The following is a 25,800-nucleotide window of genomic DNA, read 5'->3' as shown; positions in this document are numbered from 1 at the left end:
GCGGGCGGCGGAGCGGCAAGCGAAAGCGAAAGCGGGCGGCGGGGCGGTGTGGGATGATGGCGGCCGCGCCGCTGCTGGTGCGGGTGAGCCCTGCGCCCGCCACCGCCGACAAGGCGATCAACAAGCTCCTGAAATACTTCCAGTCGGGAAAGCGGTCGGGGGGCGGCGAGTGCAGCGTGAGCCCGGGCCCCGAGGCCGGCACCTACTGGGTGGACTTCTCTAAGGAGCAAGGTACGGGCCGGGCTTGGGGGCGGCTGTGAGTGGACTGGAAATGGCTGCCAGGCACCATTTAGTGTCCCTGGGCTGGGCGGCTCTGGGGCCGCTGGTGACCCTCACGTTTGCAGGTAACTTTATCAGCCCTATCTGCCTTTGTCCAAATTCAGAAAGGGTCTCATTAATGCATATAAATATCCTAAGGGCGTGCCAGACTTTTCGGTGGTAGTCAGCCACAGGACAAGGAGCAGAGGGCTTAAACTAAAACACAAGAAATTTCACCTTAACATGAGGAAGAATTTCTTTACATCGAGAGCGGCAGAGCAGTAGGACAGGCTAGCCCGGAGGGTCGTGGCGTCTCTGTCTCTCGACACGTTCCAGATGACCCTGCCTTGCTCCTGGAGTTGGGTGGGATGATCTCCAGAGGTTCCTTCCTGCCATAACAGTTCTGTGATTCTGTCATTCTGAAATTACCACAGATAGGAAGCGTGTGGAATCCCGCTCAAAGCACACCTTGGAATTGGATGCAAGATGCTGCGAGATAGTCATCCTGCCGGGAGAAGGGGCCCCGGGCAAGAGCCGGGTTACAGCGCACACCTCTGCCAGCCACAGCAAAGGCACTGCCGGCCCGCCCCTGCCCCAGCAGCAGCAGCGGGACAGCGGTGCCTATGGGGCCACAGCAAAGGAAGACCTTACCAAAAAGGTGCATCAGGAACAGCAATGTCACAACCCGCCCTGCTTGTAGTTCCATTAGTTCTTTATGTTGCACTTAAATATTTTGTGCCAAAAAAAAGTCAATTATGTGATCTTAGATAATGAAACGGGCGCCAAGAGTGACATTTGAGTGCCGGAGCAGAGGTCAATCTACACATGTTTACAGGCAGCATGGTTTCCAGCCTGACTCTGGCAGGTGCCAGCCACTATTCCCCAAAGCACCACTTGGCAGATTTCAGGGGTAGTATGCACCAAGGGCTGCTCTCAAAAGGTAGAATAATTGTCTGAGATTTGGGTCCTTTCCACCTGCACCTACTCTTCCACCTACCTTTCACCTACTCTTTCCAGCTTTCCACCTACTCTTTCAACATGGTTTGCACCTTGTTGAAATTACCTAATTATCTCCATCTCTTCAGCATTAAAAAAGTCTGCTGTGATGCGATGTAGCACCGCAAACATGATTTCAGACACTTTGAACTAAAAGTTACACAGGAAAGATCAGCTGTGTTTAGTGATATGGGATAGGGCAACGTGGTGTGGATGTGGCTCTACCAAGACACTGATTTCTGGCTCAGAGGGCTTTAGCCTGTTTTGCTTGGTAACACAGGTGTAGCTTTTGAAGTATAGCATGTATTAACATAGTGTTTACCTGGCATCTATACTGCAGATTTCCCTATCCTGCTGTCTGTGTGAAGTACAGAAGGGAATGTGTTCATTATTATTTTTCAGAATCCTGTTTTCTGCCCTAACTCTTGGAGTTACTAAAGCATGACTTCTGGGAAAATTTTAAAGAAAGATAGTGAGTGAAAACTAGAGAGTCTAATATTAATAAGAACAATGAAATATAACTTACAAGTCATATTAAAACATGTTGTGTCTGTGTAACCTCGCTCTAAGGGGATAGACATTATTTTGGGTCTCAGTCTCAGCCTAAATAGCAGAGTTACTGTCTTTCCTCCTGCAGTGCTGGTGACATTAGGGCATTTCATTTTTGCTCCTGACTTAGAAGCAGATTTGTGCTATTTGCCTGTTTGTACTGTTAGTGTATGTGACATAAAAGAAATACTGTGTGCAAACTTGTTTGTAGTAATCTGGCACTACTGGCATGGACAGAGCTTCTCCCTGCTGAAAATACAGAAGTAGCAAGCAGAGAACCTTAGACAAAACTAATGTTGATGTGTTCTTGTCTTTTCTGTAGATATTTCTTACAGTATCTGCTACTTTGAATACCAGTATGTTCACTGAAGACCAAAGGGAGAAAATTACCATTATGTGTCCAAACTTAAAGAGAGAAGGAAGCCCTGGTGTGGATGGCTCTGAGAAATTGACAGGAGATTTTACAGATATTGAAAAAGCTTATCACTACTTTGAAGATATCCTTGCAGGCAAAGACCCAAACCAGGATTTTTCACATTCTGAATGTAAGAATGGTTTGAAAGACGAAAATGGCCTGAATACTGAGGAAACAGTTGAGTTTACAGTTGTGACAGCTCTCTATGAATATTTTATTCATACCCACAAAGAGGAAATCAAAGAACTACACGAAAGGTTTGGAGCATGTATAAGAAGTAAAGGTCACGATGAGCATAACACATTCATATATATTTCTTCCAATCAAAGTCCTGCATTGTTACAAGCAGCTAGTGATTCTTTTATCAGAACTTTCCAGGAAGCTACAAAAGATCTGACACAGGAAAAAGTTCCCATAACTAAGATTGACACATTAGAAGAGACAATAGTAAAATTAAATAAAAAGTTTAGAAATCTTCTTGCTAAAGAGGAAGGGAATCAGTTGCTACTCCGAGGTCCAAGGACTGAGATTTTAGCTGCCCAAATATTTCTAGCAGGGGAAGGTGAGAACAACCAAGCTGAAAAGAATATGAAAATATCATCTCAATGGTACGAATACAGGGATGGAATTGAAGTTGATGCTTTGGTGTTTAAAATGTTGGAAACCATACTAAGCAAAGAAATTGAAAACATAAATGGCAAATTTGATACACTGGTAGAAATAAAAGAGAAGTCATATGGCCAGAAGGCCATAATATTTAGGCCTAAATCTGAAACTTCTGATATGTCATCACATGCTACTGAAAGTTTTATCAGTGCATTTCAGAGTGCCTCTGCAATGTTAAGAGAAAAAGGCATCAGCGTGAATCTTTCAGAAGATCAGAAGAAAACTTTAAGTGTGCTGCCTAATGCTAAGAAATTTGAAGATCTTAATGTAAAACTTCAGAAGAATGAAGTTGCTGAAAAGTACATGAAGTCCCTTCTTAACACTGAAGGGACACAAACTAGAAATAGAGCACCACTGTCCTCTGACCTCAGCTCTCAAGAAGCTACAGGAGCATCTAAGAAGTCCAGTGTTAGGCAAAAGAATAACCTTTCTTCTGAAGGACAGACTCAGGCAAAGACAGAAGAAAAAGAAGATGATGAATGTCCAATTTGTAGGGACAAAATTGAAAATAAAGAAATATTAAAAAAGTGCAAACATGCATTTTGCAAAACTTGCATTGACAGAGCCATGGGTTATAAACAAGCTTGTCCAGTTTGTAATACTGTCTGTGGAGTCCTGACAGGAAACCAGCCAGAGGGAACAATGTCAACTAAAACAATCAGTTCGTCTCTTCCTGGTTATCCCAGCTGTGGCACCATTGAAATTGACTATGTTATGAGTGGTGGTATTCAAACTGTAAGTATGCTTAAATATTTCTTAAAGATATTTTTCCCACAACAAAACCAATATTGAATACAAAATTAATTTTTTCCCATTACTTGAATGCATGTTCAGGGAGGACATTTCTTTATTTTGTACAAATCTGCAAGTGTTTAATTCAATATTTTTGGGCATGATTAAGTAAATACAGTAGGAATAAAATAGTCAGATGATCAGCCTCCATTTTATATGCAGCAGGACAGAGATGCCTGTCTTTAATTTGTACAGTGGGAGTAAGTGAACTGAAATCTATGCAGTGATATCGCATAGGCAAAGTGTAGTGAGAATTTCTGGGATGTTCTCTTTGCTGTGGACACTAATGGACAAAAATGAATAGTGGGCTGGTTTGGTGAGAGCTTTCCAGGTGAGATATCTCCTTATGTTATTTGCCTGGATTTGTGACTAGGACTGAGAATGGAGTAAATTAAAAAAGTCACAGGTGCAGCACCATGCATTTGGGAGAGAAAAGAGGGAAAAACAAATTTAAAACTAGCAATGGGTGCATGAGTGATGACAAGAAAGTGTGAATGACATTTGTATGAAATGAAGTATCTAAAAAGAAAAAACTCAGAATTAGTTATCAGTCATGCTATCTCCTTCTGAATGATTTATGACATACAGTGTGGGTTTGTTTTGTTTTTCTACAAAACAGAGCAGCCACCCAAACCCAGGGCAGCGTTATGGGCCAGCTCACCGAAAAGCGTATTTACCTGACAATGAGGAAGGGCGAGAAATTCTGCAGCTCCTCAGAAGGGCCTTTCAGCAGAAATTGATTTTCACAGTGGGGCAGTCACATACTACTGGTGCACAAAATGTTATCACATGGAATGATATTCACCACAAAACTGCCATTGATGGAGGACCTACCCAGTAAGTAGTCTTGTCTTTATGCAATACTGTTGTTACTCAGATGTGTCAGGAAGACTGCCTTGAATATCTTCCACATTTAGAGCTTTCAGATTTTGTCACTAACAGAGTGATTGTGGAATGCCCTATGGATCCAGATGTTAACCACCTTCCCCTATTTGGACAGTTGGAACAAGGATGAGCTTAGTGTTCTGCTGCCCCTCAGACTACTCATTCACCAATGAGTTTGTAAGGTACTTAGTTAACAACTGCTTTGATTAGAACCTACAGGACAACAAGCTTTTGATGACACCTAAGGTTGGATTCCTGATGTATGCCTCTCCTGTTACCTGCTGTTCTGCACCAGGAGGTGCTGGTCCTTTATGATCCTGGTAAAGATGGCACTCATCATGTTATAAAATGTGATTTGAAATTCTGCTTAACAGAGCTAACAGCAGGAAATGAGATTGTAGTGCAGATATGGTCATGTCCTTTTAGATGCTAGGAGCCAAGAGTTGTGCAGCACTTGGTGGGTCAGAGCACAGGACACAGTGCCAGCCCCAGCCATGAAAAGGGTTACCCCATTTTGGCCATTCAAGCTGTCAGAGGATTTTCTGAGTGGGTAGATGACTGCCCTATCCAGTATTTCTTGAGGATTTGCTGCACTTAAATGAAAGGAGCAATCACCAGGACAGAGTGTGAGCTGCCTGCAGCAGAGACAAGAGGGAATCTTGGACCAGTCCTTTCAAACATGTTGCAACCTGTAAGGGGTAGGTGGTGTCTTGCAAGCTCTAAAGGCTCATGTCTAGATCCTCCTGACTGGGCTAGGATCATTAAAAGAGCAAAAAATACCAGTTTTTCTTTACCCTTCACTCTGTGCAAGTCCTCTCTCTTGCTTATCACTTGCTTCATATGCAGTTCTGGTGTTGCACTGCTTCAAGTCCAGAGGTGCCATTGTCTTTCTGATTTGAAGGCTCACTTGGATATGCTTCAGGTCTGATTTTCTTTTTAAAAGATATATACCCAAACACCCTATCATTTTGAAGGGAGACCCCAGGCAGCTTTGAAAATCAAGTTCTTAGTATCAATTTGGACAACAAAATGTAGCAGCTCCTTAAGTTTGTAGCTTTATGCTGTCTGTATCGTTTCTGTGACTGGCAATATGGGTCTGTTTCCTCTCTAGGGCAAGAACTGCATAAAATTTGGGAAGAGATTTCTGAAAAGACTTTGATGAGATGGTTTTGTAGAATTGTCAAGTGCTTCATTACAGAAATAGCCCAAACAATTCTTCTCTTCTTCTCCTAGGTTTGGTTACCCAGATCCTTCTTATCTGCAGCGTGTTCGATCAGAATTGAAAGCAAAAGGAATTGAATAAGAAAATCTATCAACTCTTAAGTGCAATGACTAAACAAACATACAGCAGTTAATGTGCTATTCAAGCTCTGAGGGAAGTTGCTTTGTTTAACTACCTACCTAAATTGCTTGTATTTCACAATTAGCTAAGAAAAGTAATCTTTTCTCATCAAACAATATATGTTCTTTGCACAAATCATTTACTTCCTATATATGTAGCCTTTACAAAATTTGGCTCTTGGGAGTGTAGTATCAGTACTGTTTGCACTTTGTGTATCTTGCTTTACTAGCAAATCTAATTGGCCCTTTTCCCCACAACTCTCCAGTCTGATTTCCAAAACCCCTTAGATCTACTACTTTTATTAGATGAAACACTTTTCTTAGTTTTGCTTTATGATGTCTGCCAGCATGGCTGGCATCATGTAACCTAATCTAATCTAAATCTAAAATTTGTATGCAAATTTGTATGCAAATATGTAATCTAATCTAAAATTTGTATGCAGCTATGACAGTGTTAGCTGTGATAAGGTTATGGACTTTTGCTTCTTTTCACGGTAGAAATTGCCTTAGTGATTTGAGTTTTGCATGTGAAATTAGCCATGGATCATGTACAAGTGGGTACATGGATGCTCAGCTCTGCAGAAGTGCTGAATGCTGAGAGCTGTGTTGGAGCTGTGGGAAATAACAGTGTCTGTGTCCATATCTGACAGCGGGCTCCTGGTTCTGTGCCTGCCATTGTGCTTAAACTTAACTACAATCTTAAAATCACTTTTTCAACTATAAAACTGTATTCTTTCAATTGCATCCAATATAGGTTTAAATTGTATCATAAAGATACTCTGCAGTGCCTAAATAACCTGCTGATTACCTGTGTGGTGGTATGTCACACAGACATGATTTTTAGTAAGTTGAACCGTTTCTCTAAGGCTACTGAGGACAACTAATAAAGAAAATATAAAAATACCATGTGTGTTTCTTCTGAACGGGTTTTTCCTCCTTTTTGCAATACATATAGCTGTGTATATGTTTTAGATTTAGGAGCTTCCCTTCAACACCATGTTTTGGGGCAGTTTGGACTCCATGCCACCCCCCATTTTTAAAATCTATTACTTTATTTTTTTTTATTATTTTAAGATTCCCACACTGTGAATAGGCACTACAACTTGCCACCTTGACTTTCAGGTTTAGTAAGAATGGGCACCATTTGGTTTCCATGTGGGTTGGAATGTCTTTCCAGCCCTGGTTTTGTGTTACTGTGTTTGTTTTAATATTTTACATTATTCCATGCAGTAAAATAGCAGAGGATGCAGTAAAATACCAACACTCCAGTTGTTTCTAAGTGACTGAGCTTTTCTGCACACAGAAACAAGCTGTCACTTGGGACAGTTCATTAGGAAATAACAGAGAAATAAGTTGCCCACCAAGAAACAAAGGCATCCCCATGAGTCATTCAGCAGAGTATCTGATGAGACTTAGGCTTCATCCTAGCTGGATGCTTATAATTTTTAGATACATTTATGTGTCCATTTCTTAAATGAATGTTCAGTGGAATGAGGGGCGAAAACTTCATGTATCTGCTATTTTAGTGTCCCATATTTGGCCACAAGGGTAAAATACACAGCACAAAAAGTTTGTTTGAAAACAAACCTTTGCAAGAGAAAGTCCTGAGCACTTGGTTGAAAACTTCTCAGCTAGCTGAAAAGTTGGTCTGAAGTAAAGAGCCATTGCAACCTTCCACGGTTGTGGAAGCATCTCTAGCAAAGAATGATGGAAGTGGTAATTTTACTTTGCATCATGACTTCATTTGAAAGGGTAAGGGAGGGAGAGCGAGTGTTAGCCAGTGGTTAAGCAGTATAAGTTCAGGGGCCGAAAGCACTGTGTGACACTTGGTTCTTGTGCGGCTCTGCGGAGGCGCCGGGGGCGGTGAGGCCTGTCCTGCCCCGTGAGGAGGCGCGGCGGAGTCCGGGACCCCCGGCCGTCCCGATGGGCCCGGAGGCGGAGGCGGGTTCCCGGCCCTGGGCGGAGCCCCAGGCGCCTCGGGTTCCGAGAATCGAAAGCAAAAGCGACGGGAGAGGAGCGGCCGGGCGGCCATGGAGGGGCAGCGGCCGTGCTCCTTCCCGCTGCTGGTGCGGGGGGACTGGGGCCCCGCCGAGCCGCCGCCCTCGCTGAGGAAGAAGCTGCTCTGCTACTTCCAGAGCCAGAAGCGCTCGGGCGGCGGCGAGTGCGAGCTGCGGACCGGGAGCGACACCGGCACCGGGCGCATCCTCGTCTGCTTCGCCCGGCCCGAGGGTGAGCGGCCGGGCCGGGCCGGGGCCGGGGGGCTGATGGCGATGCCCGCGGGGGGCGGCCGCGCTCCCTGACCGGTGCCTGTTCTGTTGGCAGTGAGGGAGCGGGTGCTGAGGCGGCCGGCCCACGAGTTGTTGTGGGGGTCCGGAGAGCGGCTGTCGCTGCAGGTCAGCGCGCTGCCGGCGGACGGCGACCCCGCGCAGGTGAGGCGGGCGCGGCTGCGGGCGGGCGGGGTGGCCGCTGGGGACCGCTGGTGACCGCTCTCCTCTCGTGCCCTTGCAGGAGGCGGGTCCGGCCGGCGGGACCCAGGCGCCAGGTAGGGGCTGCGGGGGCTCCGGGGCTGCGGGGGCTGCGGGGGCTCCGGGGCTGGCGGGGCACCGGCCCGGCGAGCCCTGCGGAGCAGCGGGCGTGGGGAAGCGGCGGAGCCGCTGCTTGGCCGGGCCGGCCGAACGGCGCTGTAGCGCTTTGATTCTTCTCCCCGGCGCTCCCCTTCACTTCCCGAATCCCAAACACGATGAAGTTCCTGAGGTGCTACAGTCCCCGAGCCACATCCCAGGCACCGGACAGACCGACCACGCTATCACGGCTAATACACATACACTGCATAATCAATACACGCACTGCTACTCAATACACATCTGGCTAATACACACGCATGGCCAATACACAGCTAATCAGTGTGTGACTGCCAGTACACACAGAAGTAATCCATATGCACAGGGATAATACACAGCTCGCTGAGCTCTGCTTTCAGAGTACCTGCTTGTGCATAGCTGGGTGATTGTGCAGGTGAGGGCTGAGGGCACGGGCTGCAAAAGCAGTCTGGTGAATCTTACCACTGTCCTTTGTTTTCTAATGCACCTGCATTTCCTCTTGTTCTAAACTAGGAAGTTGCGTGGTTATGCTGGGTCAAACACGTCCTGACAGCGTCTCTTCCAGAGATCTCAGTTTTCAAAGGCGCTTCCCTCCCAAGGGCTGAAGTCCTCAGCATTTCTTATGTCCAGTGCAGCTCTTTGTGTGAGGAAAGTGGTGTACTGCGTGGCAGGACCTGCTCCTGGTGGTTCGTGCAGCACAACTGTGTGCTGACATTATGCCCAAAGCGTCTTGAGCTCAGCATCTTTCTGTAACCAATTCAACTTTTGGCTTAAAAATAGAGATATCTGTGGAAATCTGTGATTCTTAGTGTCAAATGAAAATTCAAGCGGTGTTAGCTCCTAGGTGTACATTAATGTGTCCGTTTTCTTCTTGAAGTACCCAGCAACTGAGAAACTGTTGTCATTTATCTCTAGTTAATGAACCCCAGGTGTCTCTTCCCATCTGTCAGAATAAGGAAACCCCTGTGTGTACTCAGCAGGAGAAGACAGGTAAGTGACACACTCACTGGTGGTGACTGTTGTATTCTTGCTCCTTTGGTTTGCTGGACCTTTCTGCTGCAGCAGTGCCCTGGTCACCCTCGTGGCTTGTGTTGTTTGTCTAATGTAGTATAGTAGTTGTGATCAGAGCTAAAAGAAATAAATGTATTTTTTCCTTTCTGTAAGTCCCTTTAGAACCCCCACTTCACTGTGTGCCTCAGACAGGTCACTTTCTTTGGGGACAGCAGTGAATGCTGGCCTTTGCTCTGGCTGAGGCTGTCCCTACCCAGACCTTCCCAGCTGCTGCCAGCCTTGCTGGGGCAGCCCTGTGCCAGAGCATCGGGAGCTGTGTACCCCAGGTACTCCTGAGCAGCCGTGGCAGCCAGCAAGTGTCAAACCCAGGTGACCCACAGCTCTGTCTGAACTGTGAATGGGGAACACTGCTTCCCCTCATTGCATGTTTGTGAAGAAGCTTTTGTATCTTTTACTTCTGCTGTCCTCGCCTGGTGATGAACCGAAGCATTTCCTCCCTATGTGTTGATGCAGCAACTCCTGCTAGTCATCTGCTTAACTTCTTTGGGATTCTTACCCTGTTCTTTTCCCTGACCCTGAGTGTGATCTGAACAAAAAGTGGTGTGAAAGCTTGGAAGGTGGGAAGCTTGGTTTTCTTTTTAACTTTTGCCGAAGGCATTAGGGTCTGATCTTTTATTTCAGAATCATGTGAGAAATTGGAAGCAGAGAAAGCAACCTCTAGGACTTCTGCTGTAGTAGTAACCACTGCCTTTGGGAAGGAAATAGAACATGAGATTTTGGAAATGTACTTTGAAAGTAAAAGGAGGTCTGGTGGGGGGCCCATTAAGTCCTCTGTCAAAAAGGATGACCAAGTGATCATCACCTTTCAGGAAGAGCAAGGTATGTTATGGGTGTTACACTGCTTAAGCTCTCTTTTAAAAATAGGCCTTTGCTGGTGCAGGATCTCTCTGTGGGCATTGCTCCAAGCAGAAATGGTATATTATTGCTATTAACATGCTACTCTGCTGTGACATCTCTGTTTTTCTGTGGGACCAGATGCCCAAGAAGTTTTACAAAGAAAGCATCACTTGAGTAAAATTGATCTGATTGTGAAGCCATGGCAAGTGGCAACTTCCCAGGAGTCTTGCCAAGTGGAGAACTCTGAAGGATCCCTGCTTCCCACCGCAGTTGTGCTGGAAAATGTGAAGGATACGATCAAAGATTGCATGTTAATTTTGCTGGTAGAGAATGTCAGTGGCTTGTCAGAGGAGGATGGTGACTTCAGTGTGGAAATGATACCTGAGTTATGTGCTGCTGTAGTTACTTTCACTGGAAATACTGGTAAGAAGGAGTCAGAGTTGAAGCTCTTTTTATTAGGTACCTGTTTGTATGCGTGTGTGTGAGTGAGATTAAACTGGAAGTATTATCTTTTGTATTTTTAAGATTTGATCTGATATTGTGTCCTTTTAAAGGAGGATTTACTTCACTTAAATTAATGCCATAACCTTTATCTGTGAGCTACAGAGGCCAGTGCAAGTCAGAAAGAGAGCTAGCTCTGGTTTTGATAGTAAACACAACAGGTAGGACTAAAACCAAACTATAACTTAAAACAAGCAATAAAGGATGTACTTGGTCTGAGAACAGAACAATGGTAAAAGCTGTCCTTGCCAAAAGCTGTCCTTCAGAGAAGGTGTAGGTTTTTCTGCCTTAGAAATGATTTGTCTCTCAAGTCATGCTCCAGTCCTAAATTTTTTGGGTAGCCTTTAGGAAATAAGGATATTTAAGAAACTTAATTGTTTTTCCTTGGCAGACGGAAAAGTGATTTGACTGTCTTTTATTGTGAGAATAACAGGGGGGGAAATAGCTGAAATGAGAATGTATTTATCATAAAATGGAGAGAATTTGAATTCTTAACTTGTGTCTTATTAGTTGTGTACAAAGCCATAGCCTAAAAATGAACCTGGTGTTGCTTTCTGCTGGAGCTAAAGAACCCAGTGACAGTCGTAGGAAAACCAGTGGCAAATTCCAGCTGCAGTCATTGTAGTCAACAATTGTAATCAACCATGGGGGAAATACTGAGTGACAGATACTGAATACGTGGAAGGAGGTAGCTTTGTGGGCAGCTCTGGACTGGTTTTGTAATTCAGTGCTTTGATTGGTGTACACAGCGATAGTCTGCTAACATCATGGCAGAAAAACAAGCTCCAAGTTTGATCTTTTCTTTTTTCTTCTCCTTTCTCTTTCTAGATGCAGAGGAATTTGTTGAAATGCTGAATCAAAACCAGAGAGCAAGGGAACAAAACATTACTGCATGGTGCCTTGAGCAAACAAAAACTGTTAGGGCTGAAAATATACCACCCAACACCTCCAGTCACTACATAGCTCTCTACTTTGAAAATGAGAAGTACGGCGGTGCACAGACCGTGGATGTTCAACTGCTGCCTGATGAAGATGCAGCTATCATTACATTTGGTGACCAAAAAGGTATTGCAGAAATGCAGAGCCCTTGTTGTTTGAGCACCTCCCATTTAAAGACCAAAATGGGAATTTTCTAGAGAAATACCTCCTTTGCCCTTGTAAAATGGCAGATGTGGTGCTTTGCCCAGAGGTCTCATGCTAAGTTGAGTGCAAGCTTCAGTTTTGGACCAGCTGGCCATAAGGCATAGAATTTTTTCATTTTCTAGAAAGTTTATTTCACCCAGGCCTTGATTCTTACAGAGTTCAGGTTGCAGTTTGAGTTCTATGGGGAGTGCACAGCCCCCTGGGCACAGGAGATTTCCCCCCCATCTGCCATCTTGGGCACCAGCTGCCCATGGCAACGTGCCAGTCTGGCTCATCTCAGGACAATTCCTTGGGCAGCTTTTTGGCTGGAGAGCAGGTGCTGTGGGTTGTCCAGTCAGTGGCAGAAAGATGAGTGACTGTGAAAAGTGTAGGACAAGGGAGAAGCTGGGGGCATTGCAGTGAAGGGGAGAATTGAAGAGATGGTCTTTTGGGAAAACAGAGGAGCTGTGGATTGAACCGCTGAGTAATAGCCCAGACAACTGTGGAGCTTCAAGTATAGCATATAAGAGAAGTGGGGGCAGAGATTGTGCACGCCTCCTCCCAGAGGTGGATGCTGTTGTGCTTGACTGTCTCTCTTCAACTCAGTTTCTGACATTTAAAATGAATAATTCTTCAGAAATCTGGAATTATTTCTATTTGGGAAGTGGAGGAAATTAATCTAAAACCGTTCTTAAAAATAACAAACACTATTATATAGAAAATACAGTTTTAAAACCCCCAAACAATGAAAAAAAACCCCAGAATAAAAGAGAAGATCCTAAGTGGTGACATTAATAACTTTGGGGGTTGTTTGTTTGTTTTAGATGTAACAAATATCCTGGCAAAGAAGCATTCACTCAACAAAACACCAATCTTTGTTTATCCTTTCTACACCTCACTGGAAACGGCTCTATATGGAAAGGAAGGACCACAGATAAAGAAACCAGATCCAATTACATTGCCTCTGGATCCCTATATCTGGATTTATTTGCAAGGAAATAGTAGCTTAATTAAGGCAATAGATCATGAAATGGCAAAGTGTAATTGTGTGCCAGTGTGGCCTGGTCCCCTCTGTGCAGATCCAACAGTTACTTTGCATCCTTCAGCTATTTTTTCTGAGCGGAAGAGATCTGTATCTAAATTGGTCAAGGCATGGAAAAAAGAAGTTTCCACAGCATTTTCACACACCATATCAAAGTATGAAGCAATTAAATGTCAAGTAAACACAGAGGTGTGGGAAGCCATTATGAACAGCTTTCTCCATGATGAAGTTCTGATGATCCCATATATTTCCAAGGATTTACATGTTCTAGTAGGTGAAAAAGAAGTTGTGAAGAAGGTTGAACAAGAACTGAAGCTTCTGATCGAAAAGACCACCAGAGAAATTGAAAGAGAAAAGAAAAGAACTGAACTGAAAGTCAAGACAGTGAATCCAGGGGACTATGGAATTTTACAGATTACTGGTCTGGAAGAAAAATTTCATAAAGAATTCCCAAACCTGCAAATGACTTATGATAATTTGGAGAAGAGCATTAACCTGTCTGGAGTGCCTGAGGAAGTTTACAAAGTAAAAGGAGAAATACTTGATCATGTATACAAAATGGCAAAGAAAGCAATTAATGTCCACCCTTCTATTTTTCAGTTTTTAGAGCATATTGATAATGAAACTCTGTCACAGAGCCTGTTTATATCAAAAGAAATTAATGTCTTTTATGAGCTTGGTGTGGGAGAGATCATCCTGAAAGGGAATGCTCCTGAAGATCTCCTAAAAGCAGAGGAAAAAATAAAGAAAGAACTGGACCACAAAAGTATTACTTTGGGGGATGAGTCGGTCCTTCAGAAGGAGGAATGGCAGATGCTAGTCAAGGAAAACTGCTCTAATGGAGCTGTAGCAGTCACTCAGGCAGAGAGTCAGATCATGATTGCTGGTCTTTCTGAAGCTGTAGCAAAAGCCTTTAAAGAACTTTCCAGCTTTATAGATGAAAACACACAGGTGCAAAAGGTCATTGAAGGGAAGCCGATGGCACTGATAAAGTTTTTTAAGAAAGAGAAGGTCAATGATTGGGCTGCCCTACCAAAAAAGGGTGTGAAAGTTGACTTTAGCACTCAGAAGAACTGTGAAGTTATATTGTTGAGTGGGCCAAAGACAAAAGTGTTGGAGGGAGTCAGCTTAGTTGAGCAAATTCTGTCTGGCTTGCATTTTAAGCGCATGGTGATTGACTTGCCAGGAGCCAAGGCATATATAAAAGAGCAAGCACACCTTTTGGCCCTCAATATAAAAGAAATGTACAAGTGTTTAGTCCTACTGGAAGAGCAGCCAGAAGAACACAGTAACAGAGGCAAGCTCCATATGCAGGTGACGATGGGTGAAACTGTAATAGCGCTTTATGAAGCTGACTTGTGCACTCATCCTGTTGATGTTGTGGTGAATGCATCTAATGAAGACCTAAAACACATTGGTGGCCTGGCTGAGGCGCTGTCAAGAGCAGCTGGGCCAGCACTGCAGGAGGAGTGTGATGAGCTGGTGAGGATGCTGGGGAATTTGCAGCCTGGTGATGCCGTAACGACGCGTGCCGGGAAACTGCCCTGCAAGAACGTCATCCACGCTGTCGGGCCCAGGTGGAGCAGCGACAGACCAGAAATCTGTGTGAACCTGTTGAGGAAGACAGTGAAAAAATGTCTACAACTAGCTGAAAGGCACAAGCATAGTTCCATAGCTCTGCCTGCTATAAGTGGAGGGATTTTTGGCTTCCCGATGGAACTGTGTACTTATTCCATTGTATCCTCCATCAAGGAGACCTTGGAAGAGTCCAAGGGGAACAGCAGCTTGAAGGAGGTTCATCTTGTGGGTTTTACACAGGATAACATTCAGGCTTTCAGCAAGGCATTTGGAGAAGTGTTTTCAGAGTCTTCAGCTTCCTACAGGCCACTGCATCATGTCACTTCAGTTCCTCAACCCAGGCAGAGAACTTCCAAGCGTATGAAGTGTATGAATAACTTCCCATTCATAACAACTCAGGAAGGCCTTCACATCGTCCTGCAAACAGGAAGCATTGAAGATGCTGCAGTAAGTGTTCTAAATTATCTCCTTTTGAAATAAAAAGTGGGTTCTTTTGTGTCTTTTTTTAAAACTAACAAACACAAAACCAATGTCATTCGTAGTCATGCAGCTGGTATTGCACTTCCTGTGGAGAACCAGTGATTTTGATCATTGATTTCTGGTTGCCTTCTGCACTGAATTTCTGTTAGCTGGCTGATAGATTCTTTAATGGGATTGCCAGTACTGGAAGCAGCTTCATCCCGGACCCTTCTGCAAAACCTCTGGGATTGCCAGTACTGGAAGCAGCTTCATCCCGGACCCTTCTGCAAAACCTCTGAGGAGTGGATGCCTCCCACAGCTTGTGCATGCAGCTCCTCCAGTTGGCCAGGGCAGAATATATGTTAAAATGTGTATGGGGCTCTTCCTGAGGAGCTAAATAAAGGGTTTGACACAATGTTTAGTGCCCTTTGTACTTCTCTCATTCATAAGTTACTGCTTTTCTCACTTCTTTCTCCTTAGATTACCCCAAGTCTTGTTTGTCCTCAGTGTCTTCGTGTCCCCCTAAACTAGCCATACATGGGAGGCCCTGCCTACCTCACTGAACTCAGATTTTGGTCTGTGAGCCTCTCTTTGAGAACAAACTTGCAAAAATGTTTTTCAAATGGAGGCAGAGTGAATAAACAAGGAATGCAGAGTTCTCACTCCCATTAGGCTGAATTTAATTTCGTTGTTAGCTCAGTTTTGTCTTTCTTCAGGCAGGCTCATGATATTAGTATTGGACATAATTTCTGGTTTATTCCAAAACTTTGTTCTCTCTGGTTACTGTCCCAAAAATTTACCTTGTAGAACATCAGGCAGGCTGTATTTGATTATCCAATGCAAAATTTAAATTTGATATTGACAAGCTAGAGTTTTTGCTTGTGTGTTTTTCAGACATCCGTTGTTGTTGTCAGTGTTGGCAAAGATCTCCAGCTTGACAAAGGGCCACTTGGTAAAGCTCTGCTGAGCAAGGCAGGGCCCATGCTTCAGACAGGCTTGAGCAAAGAAGGTGGAGGAAGAATACCTGAGGAAGGATCTGTGTTGAAAACTAAAGGTTACAATCTGGCTTGCAGTGTTGTGCTTCATGCTGTGGTACCTGTGTGGTCCCAGAAAAACACACCTGCAAAGGTAAAAGGGTCTTTATTTGTCTGAATTTTTCTGGGATTTATAGTGTGTTTAATGCCACTTTTCCTCTGAAATGAGAGACAGGGTCATAGAAGATGAGAGAGTTTGACACACTCTTTTTTAACTGTGGGCTGATCCCTTATTGACTAATAAATTCCTTGTGAATTCCTTGTGTATGGAATTAATTGTATTTTAATATGAAGAGATAGCTGAAATGGAAGGTCTTACATTACACATACTGGGAAAAAATTACCTCCAGTAACTGAAAAAATAATTGTGCCTTACAGGTCTTGGGTGACATAATCACAAAATGCCTGGAGATTGCTGAAGAACTGTCTTTGAAATCAATTACTTTTCCAGCAATTGGGACAGGGAATTTAGAATTCCCAAGATCTGTTGTTGCTAAATTATTGTTTGACAAAGTGTTTGAATTCAGTAGTGAAAACAGAGTGAATTCTCTTGAAGAAGTTCGCTTCCTGTTGCACACAAAAGACACAGCTAATATTCAGGTGAGTTACTGTGGTTTCCTTTCTCTATTATATTATGGTGTATGTGAGTCTGTCTTATGATACTTGGCTATCTGATGCTGTTCAAAGAATCTGCAAGGTGCTTGTTCTTACACTAAAGAAAAAGTTTGGTGACAGTCTCTAGATCATCTGTACTGAAAGCTGTCTTTTTGGTTCTACCTCCCATGGTTACCCATGTATCGAGTACAGTCCTGCTCCCTTTCTATCCTTTTCTGTTTCCTGAGAATAATACATACAAAAATGTGATTACTCTTTATCTCATGAACTCACCTAATTCTTCAGCCTATAGGTCAGACAAATTTGCTGTAACTACTGCTTCAGTGCCTGCACCCTTGGCAAACAGGTGTGCTTAGGAGGAATCTTTGTGCTAGGATTGCTGTGCTGGTAAACTTCTCCAGTAGAAACATATAAGTATCCTGCATCCCCCCCTCTTCAGTGTCCCCTTAGCATAAATTTTCCATATCCACACCCAAGTTACTCATTTCACACTGAAAGAGAGCAGTCACACCGTGAATTGATGTCCTGATAAGTGTTTCTACATCTGTTTCCTTCTGTACTTTGTGCTAGAGCTTTCAATACATTTGGAAAGGCTAAACTTGAAGGCTACTGTGTCAAAGCCTGAGCTATTGTGCCTAGAGAAGGGTGGCATTCCCTGTGAGAGCTGAACTAATGAAAACAACTCACTCACTGTAAGGATGCCTTCTGCTGCTGTGTCTCTGTGGAATGGTAACTAGGGTTTGGCTCAGTTATTTGTGATTTTGTGATGCTCACACTGAACAGCCTTGCTCTCTGAGAACAACATCTGTCAGGACTTGCCATCAGCATTGTGGCAGATGATGTGAAGTAATTTCAATTTAGTTCTTTCTAAATGCTTTTTAGCTTTGCTTTTCAGACCTTTATTTTTACTGTGTGAAGACTTCTACAGGGGTTGATTGTAATTTCATTCTCTAGGAATTTTCAGATGAACTTGAAAGCAGGTCTGTAGCTGTTAAAGGGCAGAAGCCTTCTCCAAATGACACGAGCCAAAGCCCAGGTAAGGTTTAATCACAAAGCTGTGTGCCTACTGGGTTTTTTTTTAATTTTTTTTTTCAAGTATTCCAGGGAATGCATTCATTATGGATATTTAGGTACTTGCTTGGTGAGCATGTCATTCCCAAAGTCTGAGTGGCTGCTGTGAAAGCCATATTTTCAGGCTGAGTGTCTGTTATGTCTGCAATAGTATTAGAGATGATAAGAAAAAAAGTGTTTCTGTGATTCTGTATCTGGATAGCGCCCCTCAAAATTGGAACAGCAGAAGCTATAAGGTGTCAAGGGCACAAGCAGTGCTTTTTCTTTTATTGCTGCAGCTGTAGATTAAACTGTGAACAAGGCAGTGTCTTCCTCTGTCCTGGAAAGGCAGGTGAGATCCTGAGTATGTGTGTTGAAGTGGTCTTTTTGGAATACTCTCAAATCTTTTACATGTTCAGATGAATAGCAAAACCAAACTGAAATGTCTTTGGTATTACCCATCTTAATGGAACTGCAGCCTGTAGAAAAATGAGTTACATGTTGAAGTCTTAATTATGATTTTACAAATAACATGTGGGTAAAAAGTTCCACCTTTTCAAGAAGTAGAAAACCTGCCTGGAAACTCTGTGAGACACAGGAAAAAGTGAGTGAGACTTGGAAAGTTTGCTGCTCTCTTGCATTGGAGTTTTGCAATGGTAAAACGTCACTAAGTAGTGTCTGCATAACAGGTGTGCTGCAATACACATTTTCCCTGCTGTCCTGCCATGACAGAAATGATGGGAATGAGTGCAGGTTGAGTACAGACTCCTGTGAGAAGGAATGATTTTCAGTAGCATGGCAGGCAATCCTTTCCACAGGCTGAATCTGTAGCCAAACTGTGGTCTCTGTAGGCATTGTACCCAATCACTCCTTTCTGCTCAGGATCTGTATTTCTTTCCCTGCAGCTTTTTCTGCTATCCCTTCAAGCTCAGCACACAGTGTGCCTGAAATGACAATTGGCTCTGTGGTGTTCCAGGTGGCAGAAGGTGATATTACCAAGGAGGTGGGAGATGCCATTGTAAACATAACAAACCAAACCTTCAGCCTCAAAACAGGTATTTTAATTGATACTATGTGTGAAAAAAGTATATGTGCTTGGAAGGGCTGGGAAGGAAGAGGAGCAAGTATTTCTCTTCAATGCTTTATAGCCTTTTATTTGCTTCACAGTGTTGTTTCTGTTTTGCTTCTTAGGGTACAAAAGTTCAATTAGGGAATGTCTGAACTTTATTCACTTGTTTATCTATGTTACTGGACAGCATGTTGAAGACTCCCTTGCAGAAAGGGAAACTAAAAATCTTTTTATAGAACACCGCTCAGACTAAAGGAGGAGAGAAATGTTAGTGAGGTTTTGACCTTAGTGAAATTTGTTAGGTACTCAAAACATCAATTTGAATTGAAAAGCATATAAGGCTAAAATTATGGCTACACTGTTTTAAATTTATCATCTGTAATGTTATCAGAAATGAGACATTTTTAGATGTGATGAGGCATACATTTCTGCCTCAGATGGGACTTTAACAGCAGTAACAGTGGATCCATGTTGCTCTTCTCATTTAAGGTGTCTCCAGAGCAATTCTGAATGGTGCTGGAAAAGCAGTTGAAGATGAATGTGGTGTACTAGGTATGGTACAACATTTCTGACCTTTCCAAAGGTCTTAATGCATGGCAGGGAATCTCTTGGAATATTTTCTCAGTACTGACTGCTGTAGTTCCATCTGTATTACACACTGTGTTACAGCAACTAGTTTTTAATCAGTTTATGTGGTATTTGTGAAACATCTAATGAGGGAAGAAAAGGAAAAATCTTCAGAAAGGGACAGCTTCTGAGCATACATAAAGATCTAAATCTATTGTTATTGTTATCCTCTTATTCTAATAAAGATTTCCTTGATAAAAACAGCATCAAACAGAGTGAGGAGCAAGGGGTGATGCTGGCAAAAATGGTAATAGAAAAACCATTTGTGGGCCAAATACAGCTGCTGGACAGCAACTCTAATGAAAGAGTAAAGATGGAGGAGTATGTGGTTTAAACCACCAGAAAATAAGGGAAGTGGGAAATATGCAGGTGTGGAGATCAGCTGGGAAGATCAACCAAAGGAAGAGAACTATGTGGAAGAGATCTGAGGTAAACAAGCTGTTCTTGCATAGGCCAAGAGGGCTAGGTGCCTGCAGGTAGATGGCATATTTGTGTGTGTGTAGACAGACTGCCAGTCTGCATGAAGTTCTTCAAGTTTACTGAGCAAACCTGACAAACAAAGGCACATAATAAATTTATTTGCCAAAGGAGGCAAATATTTTACAAAAATAAACTGAGCTCTTGTGCCTTGGAAGAGAAAATTGAGTGAAGGGGTTGCTCATTTTATGGAAGGAGACAAAAGCTTATCCTGGGGCAAATTTCTCAACGTTTCTTATTTCCTAATGAGGACTAGTACACATCTATATTGGGGATAATTGTTGATTATTTTTTCTTACTTCTGTTTCAGCCCAGAAAACTGGCAAGAACTATATCATCACCCAGGCAGGAAACCTGCCATGCAAAAACATAATGCATTTTGTTTACCAAAATGATATCAGGTCCCTGGTTTCCCAGGTGCTCCAGGAGTGTGAGCTGCAGCAGTACACCTCTGTCATCTTCCCAGCAATTGGAACAGGTCTGTGTCTCCCTTTTCTGAAAAGGGTTCAGTGCATGTGTTTCTGCTGATCTCAGGGCTCAAGTGATGAGTTTGATTTATCTGGAGAGGTTATTATTTGGTGAAGATATGTTTGGAAATATGCAGTCTTTAAAAATGCTATTAAGAGGCTTATGAAAGCTAGAAATCTTCACTCCTTACAGAGATCTAGTACATCAAGAGCATGAGTCTTCTAAAGCCAGCACTTCCTTGCTAACAGGGATTCAAAGGCATGTCTGTGCTTGCTGAAGAACCTGCAGCCTGGTATGTGTGGGCAGCTCATCAGAGAGTAGCCAGGGACCTGCTTCTCCATTGCTGAAATCAGTAGGTGATGGAACTCTGGCAGCAGCTGCACAAGCAGGATTGATACAAATGTCAAAAAGCCCAGGCTGGCCCTTTTTCTTCTTCTCTTGTTCTTGAGAATCCAGAACTGCAGCCCATGCACATGGGAACCTCTTGCATGAATAAAGCTAGGCTTGCATTTTGACTACTGGGTCACTGAGCAGCAGGCCTATTGCCTGTTAGTTACCCAAGCCATATCATCTACATCATATCCTGATTGGTTGCCAAGCCAACAAAAGGAAACTCCCATTTTTCCCTTACTAGAGAAGTGGTCCACAACTTTCTTTTCCTGATAAGTAGAAACCTTTCTTGATTGCCAACCTGACGTTATTCTCAACCTGTTTATGATCCAGGTGATTGTGTGGGTGTGTTCATAGCTCTTCTTTTAAAGATGTTTTAATCATCTGTAACAGTTATTAACACTTTCTAGAGCAAAATATCTGCAACTTTTTTCAGGAGAGGCACGCCGCAATCCAGCTGAGGTGGCTGGCAACATGATAGATGCAGTAACTGACTTTGCAAAAAGGAATCCTGCCACGTCTGTGAAAACTATTAAAGTTGTCATCTTTCAGCCACATCTGATGAGTGTGTTCCAAGCAAGCATGCAGAAAAGAGAACAGTCTACTGCAACACGAATCAAATCGTTTGTTTCCAAGGCATATCACATGGGTAAATGTAAGTAGATGTCACTTAAATACGGGTTATAGATCAATCTGTTTAGCACCAGCTAAAAGAGATTAATATTAATGACAATATTTATGTATTTCAATGTAGCATTCTGGAGCTCTGAGAAACATTCTCCAAAGGGAAAAACCAAAGTGGTTTCGGAAAAGAAAATGGATCTGGCTGTTGTGCAGATTTGTGGCGAAAATAAAAAAGAAGTGGAAGAAGCTGAAAAGTGGCTGAGAAGGGCAATTTCAAACGAACAATCTCATACAGAAATTGTAGACGAGACTATCTCTCATTTCGATGACGAAGAGGTTGAAGAACTGGATGACCTAGAAAAGAAATTAAAAATTTGTCTTAATTTGAAGAGTACCTCTATTGAAATTACAGGGGTTGCAAAAGATGTCTGCCAGGCTTCTTCAGCTGTTCATAAAATGATCCGCAAGATAAAAGCTGCTAAAGAGGCCCAGGCAAAACTTCTACAAAATTCAGTTGAATGGAAATACAGTGAAAAGGATTCCTATGTACCCTTCAACAGTCTCACAAATGTGGAGTTGGAAAATGCTTACAAGGCAAAGCAGAAAACTGTTGAAGTCATCATTGGTGAGCGAATATACACAGTGGATATGGAACGCAAGACTGCTGTGGATGACCAAGGAGGACAGATATCCATTATACGTATTGACAAATCTGAAGGTAAGGAAAAGCATCTTGACAGACTGAGGTTCCCATGAAACAACCTGGTTGCATCCAGTAAGAGAAAAGAAAAGGAAATTATGAGAATATTTAAAATACATGTTAGAAGCTTTGTGCAGGTACGTTTCTGGAGAATGTAGAAAGGAGCCAAACTCGGGAATAAAAGAACTTAGAAGCTATTTAAAATATTTTGAAAAGAGAGTAATGTGTTCTGATGTTCTTAGCAGGCTTACTGGCAATAATGTTCTAATGTAGCCATTGTCATGCTAGATCTCAGCTCACTTCTCTTCTTGAGCCATACCCTCTTCCATTTGCTGCTGGTCCTTTACAATACAAGGAGATCTTTCTTTCTGAGTCATCCATAAGCAAGATGTGTAGACTTCTAGAAGGATTTGTAGCAGGTCATGTTTAATTTTAGGCAGGGGATTTGGGTGAAAATGATTGATGGTGTTTCTTCTGCAGATCAAAAGTCAATAGTGCTCCCTCCAACGTGGGACCCTATGGAAAATGAGCAACTCAAAATAGTGGAACTAAAAGCAGACTCAAGAGAGTATAAAGATGTGCAAGAAAGGTTTCTGCAGACCTGTCAGTCATTCAGAATTGAAAAGGTAAAAGCAAGTCATCATTTCTGAGCATAACTAACTTAATGGCATGTGATGAAAGATACTGATAACACAAAAAGAAATTCCCCATGGATTTCTAAAGTTGGGACAAGTCTTTCTGGCTGTCATTAACTTTATTCAGCTTCAATCAGTTTAATGTTGCAGTTGAGGTATTTGGAGCAGCTCTTAAGCAGTCAACTTCTTCAGCTCCAGGGGAGAGTGCTCTTCCTTGGAATGGTTTTTGCTGTAGCAGAGCACATGTTTTGCCCACATAAGCCATGTGTGCTGTGCAGACCCAGCAGGCATCTACAGCCTGGAAACCTGTGAAAAGCTCCTGTATTGTTTCCCAGAAAGTGTTTGTCTCATGATTTGGGCTGGGTTCTGCTATCTGCCATGCCAAAGTTTGGAAGGATTTGACTAACTTTTTTCATCATCTGATATATGTGTATTTGAGCTAAGAGGGGAATCTTGGAAGCAGATTGAATGACTGATAGGCTAATTTTTTTCATGGCAGCAACCTACCCACTTTCTTTCTGTCTTACTTTCAAACTTCACAGATTGAAAGGATACAGAACCAATATTTATGGAAAAACTACCAAATAAAAAAGTGTGAAATAGATAAAAAAAATGGCAACAGAAATAATGAGAGGCTTCTGTTTCATGGGACAAGTCAGGAGTCATTAACCCTTATTAACAAAAAAGGATTTAACCGGAGCTATGCTGGAATGCACGGTAATGTAACTTTCAAAACAACTCTTGTTTTCCTCTATAGGGCTGGGACTGATTTGCCATGCCATGTATAGCCCTACCTTGTATGCAAAATTATTTATTTTGTTGTATCTCCCTACTGCAAATAAAAAGCAGAGTTGTCCATAGATTCACAGGCTCAGAAGGTGGCAGATAAGGAGTTGCTGCTACTGAAACACTCACAAACCTTTGCTTTTCTGACTACAGCTGCAAACTTCGGAAACGGAACGTACTTTGCTGTTAATGCCAACTATTCTGCCCAGGACTTGTACTCTAGACCAGATGTGAATGGGAAGAAATACATGTACTTGGCCCGAGTCCTTGTTGGAGAATATTCTCTGGGGATAAAAGGATCAATTACTCCAGCACAAAAAAATGTTAGCAACTCTGTAGATCTGTATGATAGTTCAACTGATAACGTGAGCCACCCTTCCATGTTCATAATTTTTAATGACATTCAAGCTTACCCAGAATACCTTATCACTTTCACTAAGTAAGTATTTTGATTGCAGCCACAACTGCATGTCTTTCAGCCTTTATGTAGGATGGAAATATCTTTAACAAAACACACAACAAAAATAATAAAGAATTATGTCAAATTAAATTCTGAGTTGATTTAAGCAATCTCTGGCAATTTCTGATCCCCCTGAAGCTTATTTACACTTGAGCAGCTGAATGTATTAAGACTTGAGCACGATATTGTACTGCAATCCTCTTTTAAATTATGTAGTGAGCCTTTGTACTGTATCAGCCACACAGCCTTAGGGTCTTCCTAATTGCTGGTGGGGAATTGGAAGGGATAATGCAGCCGTGGACTGTTCAGTGTTGCATTTCTGATGCCTTCTTACACTCTGTGACAATCTCATAACAAGTTATGTTAGAGCAGTTTTCAATAAATGAACCAGTTGTACTAAATAGCTTGTGTTTGTCTAAATCTCTTTGAACATTTAGCATTGGTTTTTAACCAGTGGACTTCAATGCACTTGACATTACAGATATGGAATGACTTGTTTTTAAATACATAACCCTGCTGCTTTCTAGCATCCCCAACTTTGAAAAGCCCTTGGCTCCTCTGAATGTATCAGGTTTGACTTACTTGGTTGTATGATTAAGAAAAAAATCTTCCAATGCTTTCTTTTACATAGTTAGGTTACTGTTTCAGTTTTTCCCTGGGTGCTGTAGGGTAACTGTGGCCAAGGGACACCTTTTCTAGGGAAGGGGTGTGAAATACCACGAATATGCAAGTCAAGTATCTCAGAGCTATAAACCTCAGGCTGTGCATTTGTACATCCCATCCTTCTGTGACAGCAGTGGAGCTGCTCCCTTTGGGCTTTTTTGCTTTTTACTATGTAAAAAAACCTTTTTCAGTGGTTACAAAAGTTCTGGTTTTGACCACTGAAAATTGCTGACTGTTGAGCTCAAGTGTGTTGAAACCAATTTAACCTAGAGCTGGAAATCAAGGTATTGGTATGGGGGCCAAAAGTCTTTAAGTTTTGCTTATACAGTGAATAAAATTATTAAATCCCCATAACAAATACCTGTGGCCAGTGGTTCATCAGCCTGCCAGGAGCCAGAGGAGATGGCTCCAGGTGCCTCATTGCTGCTGATGTGTCACTGGTACCAGTGTGACCATTCTCTCCAGGAGCCAGCACTGCATCAGGTCTCAGCTTCCCCAGCGCCACAAGAAGCTGCAGAGGACACCAAGGTGTCTTTCACCAGTGCTTTTCTTACAGGTGTCTGGGGCATAAAGCCTGGAGCAGAAACCTGTCACCCTGGGCTTTGTGCAGGCCATGAGTGACAGATGCTGCTTTTCTAAATGGGCTTATTCTAACAGGCAAAGGCCAGAGGCAGGAGTGTACAAAGGGACCGAGAGTCATGGAATAGCCTCAATTGGAAGGGACCCACAAGGATCATCAAGTGCAGCTCCTGGCCCTGTGACATCCCCCAGAGTCACACCATGTTCCTGAGAGTATTGTCCAAATCCTTTTAGAATGCTGTCAGGCTTGGTGCTGTGACCACTTCCCTGGGGAGCCTGTTCCAGTGCACAACCACCCTCCAAGTGAAGAACTTTTTTCTGACAGCCAACCTAAATTTCCCCTGACACAAATTGTTCCACCCTGATCTTGTTCCTCTGGCAGCAGTGATGCAAAATGTGAAATATGTAAAAACTTCCTTCAGGAACCATGTTCTTTGGTGTTTGATCTTTGTACACTCTCAAGTTTAATTAACAAGAGAGGAGATTTCATCGAATAAACAGGTAGCTAGCA

General features: G+C 42.8%; 2 protein-coding genes across 2 annotated transcripts; both read left to right on the top strand.

The window, feature by feature from the left end:
• On the top strand, nt 1–6,805 carry DTX3L (deltex E3 ubiquitin ligase 3L). Its single transcript, XM_059475670.1, has 5 exons — nt 1–231; nt 693–916; nt 2,126–3,619; nt 4,296–4,513; nt 5,795–6,805. Exons 1-5 carry the CDS (start codon nt 54–56, stop codon nt 5,862–5,864), a joined length of 2,184 nt encoding a protein of 727 aa, XP_059331653.1. The 5' UTR covers nt 1–53; the 3' UTR covers nt 5,865–6,805.
• Nucleotides 6,806–7,900: 1,095 nt separating this feature from the next.
• On the top strand, nt 7,901–24,448 carry LOC132075267 (protein mono-ADP-ribosyltransferase PARP14-like). Its single transcript, XM_059475504.1, has 19 exons — nt 7,901–8,131; nt 8,225–8,331; nt 8,411–8,444; nt 9,418–9,492; nt 10,195–10,392; nt 10,549–10,833; nt 11,740–11,976; nt 12,858–15,100; nt 16,007–16,240; nt 16,525–16,746; nt 17,716–17,797; nt 18,717–18,866; nt 19,370–19,432; nt 20,295–20,462; nt 21,279–21,497; nt 21,597–22,184; nt 22,647–22,792; nt 23,344–23,518; nt 23,741–24,448. The coding sequence occupies exons 1-19, from the start codon at nt 7,933–7,935 to the stop codon at nt 24,028–24,030; spliced, it is 5,715 nt and encodes a 1,904-aa protein (XP_059331487.1). The 5' UTR covers nt 7,901–7,932; the 3' UTR covers nt 24,031–24,448.
• Nucleotides 24,449–25,800: the final 1,352 nt, after the last annotated feature.

This window comes from Ammospiza nelsoni, chromosome 7, assembly GCF_027579445.1.
Source record: "Ammospiza nelsoni isolate bAmmNel1 chromosome 7, bAmmNel1.pri, whole genome shotgun sequence".
NCBI classification, from domain to species: Eukaryota; Metazoa; Chordata; class Aves; order Passeriformes; family Passerellidae; genus Ammospiza; species Ammospiza nelsoni.
Note: the sequence above shows the minus strand (reverse complement) of the source record. Positions and strands in the feature narration are given on the sequence as shown.